The sequence below is a fragment of the Saimiri boliviensis genome, chromosome 1 (genome assembly GCF_048565385.1).
Source record: "Saimiri boliviensis isolate mSaiBol1 chromosome 1, mSaiBol1.pri, whole genome shotgun sequence".
Taxonomy (NCBI): Eukaryota; Metazoa; Chordata; class Mammalia; order Primates; family Cebidae; genus Saimiri; species Saimiri boliviensis.
This window is the reverse complement of record NC_133449.1, coordinates 169,227,434-169,239,487: the sequence shown is the minus strand read 5'-3', so window position 1 is coordinate 169,239,487 and position 12,054 is coordinate 169,227,434. Positions and strand designations below refer to the sequence as shown.

Below are 12,054 nucleotides of genomic sequence, written 5' to 3'. Positions count from 1 at the left end.
TTCACTGTCGGCCACTTGCACGGACTCGATGCCCATAGCCACTAATGAAAACGAGTCCCCTTTCCGGGCGGTAATCAACTGATAGATTTGCTCTCTTCGTCCAGGGTGCTGTGGAGCACCAACGAACAGGTGCTGGGCAGCGCCTATTGAAGGTGGACACCAACTTGAAGGGACATGAGGCATCAGGGTGAGAGTCACCTGTCCCTTGACACTGAATTTAGCATCAAGTACACTGACAGAGCTATGATGGTACCTAGCGGAGTGTCTTCCTGTACAGGGAATGATAAGGACTACTGCTAACTCTGGAACACTATCATTGATGTCCCAGACTTCCATCAAGTCTGTGCAGTAGCAAACATTGGGGAATTGCCTTTGTCAACTGCCTGTATTTGAATCTTCCATTATTTAGTTTCCTCCAAACCTGTCTTTACATTTACTTTTCTTTCTCCACTGTCTGTATCTATGTGAAAAAGGGCTTCTATGTTAGGGGAGACATCAGTTGCAAAGAAACGATGTGGCTGTTTGAAACCTGTCCAAATTCTAAGGGTTAAGTCTAATAACCAGTGTACCTGTGGGCACAGTGGTTCACGCCTGTAATCCCAGCACTTTGGGAGGCTGAGGTGGGAGGATCACAAGATCAAGAGATCGAGACCATCTTGGCCAAAAACATGGTGAAACCCTGTCTCTACTAAAATTACAAAAATTAGCTGAATGTGGTGGCACGTACCTGTAATCCCAGCTACTTGGGAGGCTGAGGCAGGAGAATTGCTTGAACCCAGAAGGAGGAGGTTGTAGTGAGCTGAGATTACATCACTGCACTCCAGCCTGGGTGACAGAGCAAGGCTCCATCTCAAAAATAAATAAATAAATAAATAACCAGTGTACCTTCTCTTGCATTTTCCAGTAATTTTACAAGACAGACTACTTTGCCAAACACTGGGGCATCGTCATGTACATCACTGTGTCATGTAATGCTTTGGTGCCTGTCAGCTCAGCTTTGCCCCCATCAGTTGCTTTAAGCACCAAAAGTAACTCTGAAGTGACTTATCTATCTGCATTTTTTTTTTGAGACGGAGTTTCGCTCTTGTTACCCAGGCTGGAGTGCAATGGCACGATCTCGGCTCACCGCAACCTCCGCCTCCTGGGTTCAGGCAATTCTCCTGCCTCAGCCTCCTGACTAGCTGGGATTACAGGCACGCATCACCATGCCCAGCTAATTTTTTGTATTTTTAGTAGAGACGGGGTTTCATCATGTTGACCAGGATGGTCTCGATCTCTTGACCTCGTGATCCACCCACCTCGGCCTCCCAAAGTGCTGGGATTACAGGCTTGAGCCACTGCGCCCGGCCCTATCTATCTGCATTTTAAAAATGCACCTTCAAGTGGTTTTACCTGCTCTTCATTTGTTGGTATTTCCCGGGAAAAATAATCACTGGGGTACAGTATGTAAATCAGCAGAGCATTGGCCCCTGCTGCTGCATCCCAGACACCCCCCAGTGAAAAACAAGATTCAAGAGCCCTTGTTTTCTAAATAGATTATTTTGTGTCGCTGAGAACACTGGCAGGCTGTCTTTAACGTCTTTCACTTCCATCTCCACATGGAAAATCTGTAGCAGCTTGTTCACAACCACCTCTAGGTGGATGCTGCCCTCCAAGATTCGCCAACACAGCTCCTCGAGGTCGATCCGAGAATCCACAAACAAAATGCCATTCTGCAGATTTACCTCCAGATGGTCCCCATGGCCTTTGGAATCCACCCAGAACGGGTGCGGCACCAGCTCCAGACCCAGGTCCTGCATGATGTGGCCCAGAAAAGTGTCAGGTGCCATCCTTGGCCTCTTCCAGGATGGTATAGTGGAGCTGGTCCTCCACTTCCTCACAAATTTTGAGGAGTAAAAGCCAGTGCTGTAGGCTCCAGGATTCCTGGCCACTTAGTCTGGCAGCTAACATCATGCCTCTCTTTCAGTTAGTAAAACAGTATTTCATGACTAGAAAGACATAGTTCCTCTGAGATCTTTTGATTCCTTGTTCCTGATGTTCCACATTATCTTAATGGGTGCTTGTGGTTCTTAAAGCACAGGAACGATGGAGCTTCTTTCTGATCTAGGAATAATCTGATTTTCGCCTGTTAAAAAAATACTTTTCTTGGAGAACAACAATATCCTGTAGCATAATACATAAGTGGATTTGATTTCATATTATTTCACTTACCTTCCATGTTCCTAATTCCTACATATGCATTTACAGGTATTGCATGTGGGTTTTTTTTTTTTTTTTTGAGCTTTCAAGTCCTTTCCTATATCTTCTTGTGTGTGACCAGTACCTCTTCAAAAGTAGGTTTGTCTTACAAATTAGAATTCCATGAACAGTTTTATCTTGTATGTGGACATCCTAAAGAAAGTACTACTGCGCCCACTGTATTATCACATGAATAAATATGAAATAAGATCATATTTGCCAGATACTTGTGTTATTATTTCCTTTACCTTTTCCAATTTTTGAAATAGGATCTCACTTTGTTGTCCAGGCTAGAGTGCAGTGGCACAATCATGGGTCACTGCAGCCTCAACCTCCTGGGCTCAAGTGATCCTCCCACCTCACCCTTCCAAGTAGCACTATGGTAAAAACTACAGGCATGTACCGCCACGCCAGCTTATACACATAAGTACACACACACACACACACACACACACACATAAGGAGTACACACACACATATATATAAGGAGTACACACATCTATATGTAAGGAGTACACACATGCACACACACACGTGTGTGTGTGTGTGTGTGTGTGTGTGTAAGGAGACTCCATCATATATATGTTCAGTACAAGGTATCCCTACATTGCCCGGGTTGATCTTGAACTCCTGGCCTCAAGCAATCCTCCAACCTTGGCCTGTCAAAATGCTGGGATTACAGGTGTGAGCCACCATGCCTGGCCTTAAATTCGTACTGATGAAGAGATTAATGCACCTGTATACCAGAGGCTTTTATGACTGGTATGAGTTTTTACTAAATTTTATATATTACTTATGATATTCGGGAGGATATTTTTCAAATATCAGAGGAAGTATATATTTCATAAACCTATTTTGATATAACAAATATTGTATCATTTCTAAACTCTGCATTAATTTAGCATCTATAATTTCTAAGAGCTGGAGACAGGGCATGGAGAGTATTAAGACTGAAAGAATGCCATGTTTAAATTCTTGCCACAATTGTCTTTTTGATGTTCCTAAACTTGAACAATAATTTTAACTTCTATTTGAAGCTATTTATGAAGCACATATGAGTAACAAATTCAATCTCCATACTCAAAGGGAAAGGAAAGGAAAAGTAATTGCTAAGAGCTGTAGGCAAGATGATAAATTCATGGCATTGGTGTTTGGTAATACTAGAATTAATAAAGTTTTTTTAATGAAATCATGAGTATCAGGTAACAACCAATTTCAGAAAAACACAATCAATAGTGCAGCTTTGTCACTAGGCAACTAAATTAGCTTTTATTTCTGGGTCTATATCATACAACCCAACCCTGTTTAAAATGACTAGAGAAGCTTTTTTGTTTTTCTTTTTTTTTAGGTTTTGGGACTAGAGAAGCTATTAAACTAAACTTTACAATATAATAGATCAGTAGAAAACATTGACTTAATTTTCTCCTCAAACTTTTAATATTAATTAGTAATATTTTCAATCTCAAAATTAAAAGGTGTTCAAATGCTCTTCGTTATTAAACATAAGCATGACTCCTTCCTCAAAGTGAAAGAGTTAATACCTGAATATCATAAGCAATGCCTAATGATAAAGGAGCAGATAACTGCTGGATAAAACTATGTAAATAACTAAAATACACACTGTCTTCTGCTAAGTAAAGGGAATAATACACACTGACACAGGTGCCACTACAACTAAAATAAAAATGAAAAACATTTTTAAAGTTCAAAGCATTTAACTTAATTGCTAAGATTAAGAAATTTTAAATTGCCACCTACTTACTGTGCTATTGAGGAAAAACTGTAATTGCTAATCACTGAACTCTACTATGGCAGTATAAGCTATGGTACACTACACATATTCTACACATGGGAGAAAACACATTTTCACTGAAGAGATATTGATCAGTTAATTAACAAAAAATCATATTAATTTTTAATGCAAATACAATAAAATCAAAATTTAGATTGGAAAATGAAATAACATTAATTGAAATACTAACCTTACAAATATTTGTAACGAAAAGTGATTATGAAAGTAAATCATCAGAACTGCCACCCATATCACATATTTGTATTGGAAAATATTAGTGTATTCAGAACAAATTGTTACTTTAAAAACTTAAAGTAACAATCAAAAGCTGACACAGTGGGTAGGATAGAAAAAATTTAAAAACAACTCCTGGAATAAGTTATATTACAAGAGTATCATTAGAAATATTCAGGTATAAATGGTATGTAGACAAAAATGAAACATTCTGAGATACATATTTGAGAAAATGCAGTAAGAGAAAATATTATCACAAAGCACAAAAAGGAAAGGAAAATGTAATAACCCACCTTCCTAGAGTGGTCCCCTCCAACAGGCTGATCTTCCGCTTCCACATCTACTGTTGGGCACGGTGGAAGGCTGGGGCTGAAGGCCATGAGGTCCGCCTTGGGCGGGCCTTCCCCAGAACACACCCTCTGCCGCCTCTGCTGCGAGTAAGACCAGCTCCCCACCGCGCTAGAGCACACCAGCGTGGGCTTCATCGGCCCACAGGCGCCCTCGGTGGGCGTTGCCGAGCACCGCAGTGCCGTGTACAGCAGCAGCGTGAGCACCAGCAAGCTGGACACCGCGCAGATGGCGATGATCAGGTACACGTTGACATCCACCAGGGCCACCTCTTGCCCCACGCCCACTGACGCTCGCAACGAGGCCTTGGGTGCCTGACCGCCCTCCACAAGTGACACGAGCACAGTGGCTGTGGCCGTCAGCGCCGGCTCACCATGATCCTTCACCAGCACCAATAGGCGCTGACGCGGCGAGTCAGCTTCATCCAGAGCGCGCGTCGTACTGATCTCTCCCGTGTACAGCCCCACGCGGAATGGGATGCGTGCGCCAACCGCCGCCGACTGCAATTCATACGACAGCCACGCGTTGTATCCCGAGTCAGCGTCCACTGCGCGCAACTTCGCCACCACTTGGCCCGCACCCACCGAACGCAGCACCAGCTCACTGACTGCACCGTTCGCGCTGCCAGCGGGAGACGCCAGCAGCGCCGGCGCGTTGTCGTTCTCATCCAGCACGAACACCTGCAGTGTCACGTTGCTGCCCAGAGGCGGCACGCCCGCGTCGCGCGCGCTCACCTGGAACTGCAGCAGCTCCAGCTCCTCGTGGTCCAGCGGCTGCAGCGCATACACCTTGCCGCTCTCCGCGTGCACCGACACGTAGCTCGACAGCGCGCGATCGCCCACTCGCCGCTCCACCAGCGAGTAGGACACCAGCGCGTTCTCCTGCGCGTCCGCGTCCTGCGCCGACACAGTGAAGATGTGACAGCCCGGTGGGTTGTTCTCCTTCACGAACACCGTGTACTCGGGCTGCGCGAATGCCGGCGCGTTGTCATTCACGTCGGCCACTTCCACGGACACGCTGGCCGTGGCCCACAGCGAAGGCGAGCCCCCGTCCCGCGCGGTCACCACCAGCTCATAGGCCGACACGCTCTCGCGGTCCAGGGCTCTGTCCAGCACCAACGAGTAGTAATTCTTGTAGGTAGAGACCAGCTTGAAAGGGACATGGGGTGTCAGAGAGCAGGTGACCTGTCCGTTGGCTCCTGAGTCATGGTCAGACACGCTGATCAGGGCGATGACGGTGCCAACTTGAGAGTCTTCTTTCACTGGGAGAGACAGGGAAGTGACAATCACCTCAGGGGAATTATCATTTTCATCCAGTAATTCCACTAGGACCGTGCAGTGACCAACCATAGGTGGATTTCCCTTATCTGTAACATCTACATGAATTTCATAAGTGTTACTATCCTCAAAGTCAATAGCATCATTTACTTTTATTTCTCCCGTCGTTTCGTTTATCCAAAATTTCCTTCTTATCATGGGTGGGACCAAAGAGCTAAATGAATATATCATTTCCTTGTTTATCCCTTCATCCGAATCAGAAGCATTGAGCCATATAACTAATGTTTGGTTCACTTGATTTTCATACATCTTAACTTCATAAACTGGTCTATCAAAGATAGGGGCGTTATCGTTGGCATCTAACACCAGGATAAGCAGAGAAACCGATCCGGTAAATTCAGGTTTGCCTCCGTCAGTTGCTGTCAGTAACAACTTTAGCTGAGGATTTTCTTCACGATCCAGCAGTTTCCGCAGAACAAGCACTGGGAATTTTTCTTTGTCTTTTTTGTTCATAATGTCAAGAATAAAAAACTCATTTGAACTGAGTTTGTAAGTAAGCAATGCGTTCTCTCCAACATCCGCATCAGATGCGCCTTCTAGCGGAAATCGAGAGTCAAGCAGTCTGGATTCAGGTATTAAGAGCTTTTGTTCTGCTACGGAGAACCTGGGCGGATTGTCGTTAATGTCCTTCACTTCCACGTCCACATGGAAAACCTGCAGCGGCCTGTCCACGATCACCTCCAGGTGGATGCTGCACTCCGCGCTCCGCCCGCACAGCTCCTCGCGGTCGATCCGAGAATTCACAAACAAAATGCCATTCTGCAGATTTACCTCCAGAAGGTCCCCGTGTGTCTTGGACGCCACCCGGAACAGACGCGGCACCAGCTCCGCCAGCTCCAGCCCCAGGTCCTGCGCGATGCGGCCCACGAAGGTGCCGTGTTTGGCCTCCTCCAGTACCGTGTAGTGGAGCTGACCGCTCCCCACCTCCCAGGATGCAAGGAGAAGAAGCGAGAGCAGCGGACACTGGGCCCCCAAGCAGCTACATCTGGAAACCATCTTATCCTTCTCCTGTTTTACAAACCGACGAATGCACATACGACCTTACATTTTCTGTCCTTTTCTTACATCTATTTTCTGTCGAAATGGCTGAGATCTCAGAGGGAAGCTACTTCCTAGTCCTTTAGAAACTGGAAGATGCCTTTGTTCTAAAAAACCATTTTGTGGACGACAGCGACATCCGGTGGCTTTAGGTGTAAGTACAATTCCATGAGTTTACAACTTCTTTCATTCATATATTAATTTTTTACGTATTTTTATGTCTATGGACTTTCAAAGCCTCACATTATATCTCTTTACAGATAATAATAACAAATGTTGATCCCAAGTGCAATATTTTCTTAAATGTAGAATCTCATAGTAGTCATTTATTCCCTAACTACATGATTATCGACAGCTGAATTTCAACATGCCCTTAGTATTTGCATGCTACTAAGTATATTAATATTTTATTAAATAACAAGTTTAGTTCCCTTTAAGTTCTGATACTTAACTTACTTCTCTTTCTCATTATTTTGAGATTTAATAAAGTTTATTTAGACACTAATGTCAAGCATCAACTATCTCTGATGTGTTTGTAACTCCTAAGTTCTAAATTCACTGGAACTTAGAGAGATCATTAGCTTCAACATCAGACATTTCTCCATTTAGATTCCTATTATCCTATTCACTAGCCACGTGATTTGGTGACAGTCATTTAAACTCTCCCTGCCTCATGTTCCAATTTTATAACTTTAGCCTAATAGTATATGGTGGTTGCGTGAATTATAATATATTAAGTGCTTGCAACAGCACCTTAAGGAGAATGAGTGCTTCATAAATGGAATCTATCCCCAGGCCTCAATTTGACCATGTTTGTTTTCATGAAGCTTAATACCAAATCTGGCTTTTCAGGCAAAATTATTACCTATAGAACGTGTTCACTCTACAATGCCTTAATTATTGCTACTGCACAGGCTGACAGTGGTGTTTTCCATATTTAAGAAAACAGAAAAGTACTGTTATTGAAAAATCCTTTATAAAAGGAGAGGTTTCATTTTATAATATTTTATATAGGCAAAAAGAATCTTAATTATGATTCTAAAAAAGTAATTAACAAATGTATTATTTCTGTTTTCAGAAACAAATGTTTTTATCCCTGTTATATTTACACTTTTCAAACACCCAAAAGACACAGTTCTGAAATGTATCTAAAAATTTTATCAATGTCAATGAAGTTTTTCATTACCACTTGCTGTAAAAATATTTTTTCTCTCTCAAAGTTATTGAAATCAAATATTCAGGAATGAAAATTTTATATATCTGTGCTGCTGAAAAAAATGGGTTTTCTATCTTTCCAAGAAAGAAAAACTTAAAAACAGAAATTTTGGTCTTACACAAGAGTTAATTTATTTTATTTAATGATGTTATGACTTTTGTAAATAATATTTTTAAGTGTGTCAATAACTTTAAACTCTTTTTTATTAAAATCTGAACGACAGAGTAACAATATTTATGAATAAGAAAAATGACAGAAATGGGTGTCACTTAATCCAACAGCTTATGTGTCCTACTAAATTCTGTTTCTATACTCTCTACTCCTTTGGAATGCCTCTTGTGTCAAGATTCATTCAAAATCTGATGTTAGAGATTATTTTTTTATAAACCTTGAATTAAAATGTAATGAGTTACCTATCAAAATATCAAGTTCTGTTTTAGCTATCTGGAGTGTAAAAATAAGTTTGCCATTGGTCAATCATCTCCATACACAAAATAATAAAAACAACTCAATTTCTACTAACGTACATTTTATACCAAGTAATAACATAAATATTCCAATGTAGACGTCCAATAAAAAAGTGAGGAGTAGTTAAGTGACTCTTTTTCTCTTTTGAGACAGAATATCGCTATCACCCAGGCTGAAGTACAGTGGTGCTGTCACAGTTCACTGCAGCCTCACTGTCCCAGGCTCAAGCATTTCTCCCACTTCAGCTTCCCGAGTAGTTGGGACTACAGATGCATGCCACCATGCCCAGCTAATTTTTTTGACCCTCTCACCTTGGCCTCCCAAACTTTGGGATCACAGGTGTCAGGCCACATCTCTTTAAATTACAAAAACTTGCACTGTGAAGTATCGAAGAGGGCTATGGATCTAAAACTTCAGTTGTATGAGAATCATCTCAGGTGTGCTTTAAAATGACAGTTTGCTCATATTACCCATTTCGGAATTTCTGAGATGGAGTCTTGAACTAGAGCATTCAATGAGGACTCTAGATGCTGCTAATTCTTTAGCAGGTCTAAGGATAGGATGACCATAGGCCCCAGTTTGTCTGGAACAGGCTCAACTTAGGTCTGTGATCTTGTATACATATTTGCAATCCCCCCTTTTCTCTCGAAGTGTCTAAGATATTGGGTGATAATTTAGTTTTCCCTATATAGTAACTACAACTCGAAGAGAACTGGCATAGGAGGAGCTTCATTATTGTTTCATCATTCTGACTTGAGTTGAGGAATGTTAATTACAGAAGCATATAAGGAGAGTTATTATGCAAAATAGGAAAGCCTCTTCTGCTCTCACCTCTCTATTTTGAACTTGCCAGCCCTTTTTAAATTTTACCCTCTCTGGATCCCAGTGTTAATGTTTACTAACGACCTCAAAAGATAAATAAGGTGTTCACAGCTCTTTCGATAATTTGCATATGATGACAGCCCACGCTCTGGGAAAGAATAAAGATTAATATGAAGGATGAAATTACCAATCGCACCAACACAGCCATAAATAATAAAGAATATATTATACGATTATTGATAACATAGTAAATGCTTCATAAGTACTATCTCTAAGAGACTGGGGGACATAGGCGGGGGACAAATGACATCTGTAGCATCCCTCTATTCATACAAACAATCAAATACCTAGGCCCAAGTTTCAATGGCACATGAAACTTGAAAAAAGTGCAGTGACAAAGATACTTGAAAGTATAAGTCTGTATTCAAGGTGAGTTGTGCTGATAGACGTAGATAGATTTAATGATGGGAGCTCAGCAACCACTCGAGTTCTGAATGAAAATGAAAAAAAAAAAAAAAAAAAAAAAAAAAAAAGGCTGGGCACAGTGTCTCAAGCATGTAATCCCAGCACTTTGGGAGGCCAAGGCAGGCAGATCATAAGGTCAAGAGTTCAAGGCCAAACTGGCCAACATGAGGAAACCCTGTCTCCATTAAAAATATAAAAACCAGTGGGGCGCAGTGGCACGTGCCTGTAATCCTAGCTACTCAGCAGTCTGAGGTGGGAGAATTGCTTGAACTCGGGAGGCAGAGGTTGCAGTGAGCCAAGTTCACAGCACTGCACTCCAGCCTAGGTGACACTGAACTCCAGCCTGGGTGACAGAGCAAGACTCCATCCCAGAAAGAAAAAAAAAAGAGAGAGAGAGAGAGATGACAAAAAATATATAATGTAGCATGGTCCAAACGTGTTTTAAGGGAAAATTTAAAAATTAACATATTTTATTTTAAATAATGTCACTTGCATTTTCATAGTTATTGTTGTGGCTCTATTCTCAAGGCCATTCTGATCTTGCTCCACTGAGTTTTTTTTATTAAGTCATACCTTATAAAATATCTGACACAACATTAAATAAAATAGCTGAAAGAGAAAGAAAAATATAAACCACATAACAAAAACTCAACAAGTGAAGTTTTTAAAAATATAAATTAGAAAACAAACAAATAGCTTGTACTAAAGGTAGAGTGTGGGGAACCGCCATTTTGGAAAGTCACATACTACAATTCAGGAAATATAACATGTAGCGGCATTAAAGGTGCAAATCTCATATCCAGATTTCTGCCTTGTGTTACATATGAAATGAGAGGAGAAAAAAAGATTTTTAAAAAACAGATTTCTGTCTTACGGATTACTGACTGAAAAAGTTAATTCTTATCTAAATTGGTAAGGGTAATTTTTTAAAGTCACAGACTATGAATTTTAAGAGAACTCAAAGTTTGAAATCTTTACATGGCTCATCATTTTATCACTAAATGGAGAAAATGTCAATTAAAAGGAGAATGTCTTCTTGAAGAAAGAAAACACTTGTTAAAAAGTATTTTCTCTAATTTCAGTAAACGACTGAAATTCAAAAAATTTCTAAGTGTAGACACAATTTCAATCAACATTTCCCTATAATCTACATTGTCAGACATTTAAGAACATATTTTATAAAAGTTGAAGGGAAGGCTGTGTTTATAACATTTATTGACATAATTTGATTCCTAAAGTGGAACAACTGTTTTCTAAAGTTTCGAGGAAGTTCCTTATTAAAATAATAGATACTGAGGAGTCCTGAACAATCCAATGTTTACACGCTCTCCAACCAGAAAAATGTAGAGAACTAAAACATTAACAAGGTAACAATTGCTATATATTTTTGCTTGGGTTTCTTATAAACAATATAAGTAGACTTCAAATACTATACAAAATTTAGAAATAAATAAATGATAGTGATGTTAATTTTTAATGAATGACTAACAACTAAATTGATTTCCAGGTGCTATAGCAGCACTGTATCAGAAATTTAATGTTGCTTTCATCACAAATTTAAATAAAATTAATTCCATACCCAATAAATATCTATTTAATATACAGTTAATGATTCTCACTAGAAGTCAAGGCAAAGTCGGCTCCAATGTTAAGGGGTTCACTTTATAAGAAAAAATACTGGACAGGCTCAGTGGCTCACACTTTCAATCCCAGCACTTCAGGAGGCCCAGGCTGACAGATCACGAGATCAAGAGATCCAGACCATCCTGGCCAACATGGTGAAACTCTGTTTTTAATAAAAATACAAAAATTAACTGGGCATGGTGGTGTGGGCCTGTAGTGCAATCGCTTGAACCCGGGAGGCAGAGGTTGCAGTGAGCCGGGATCACACCATTGCACTCCAGCCTGGTGAAAGAGTGAGACTCCATCTCAAAAAAAAAAAAAAAAGAAAAAGAAAAGAAAAAGAAGAAATCAATGAATTTCTAGAAAAACGAATAAAACTGTTCAAATTACTGGTAGTAATTTGAAATATCTTTCAAGAAAAAATAAATAATTAGATAAAAAATAAAATACTTCAATGAAATAGAACAACCTAC

General features: G+C 40.6%; 1 protein-coding gene across 8 annotated transcripts in view; it reads right to left on the bottom strand.

Moving 5' to 3' along the window:
• LOC120360103 (protocadherin alpha-C2) overlaps positions 1-12,054 on the bottom strand; it is a 196,793-nt gene that overhangs the window by 117,657 nt on the left and 67,082 nt on the right. Inside the window, exon 1 of one of the 8 annotated variants that reach the window (XM_074380548.1) lies at positions 4,558-12,034. The exons of the other annotated variants lie outside the window; for them this stretch is intronic. Coding sequence (XP_074236649.1) covers positions 4,558-6,984 — 2,427 coding nt within the window. The 5' untranslated portion in view covers positions 6,985-12,034. Of the gene's footprint in view, positions 1-4,557; positions 12,035-12,054 lie in introns of those variants that run through there. 8 annotated transcript variants of the gene reach the window in all.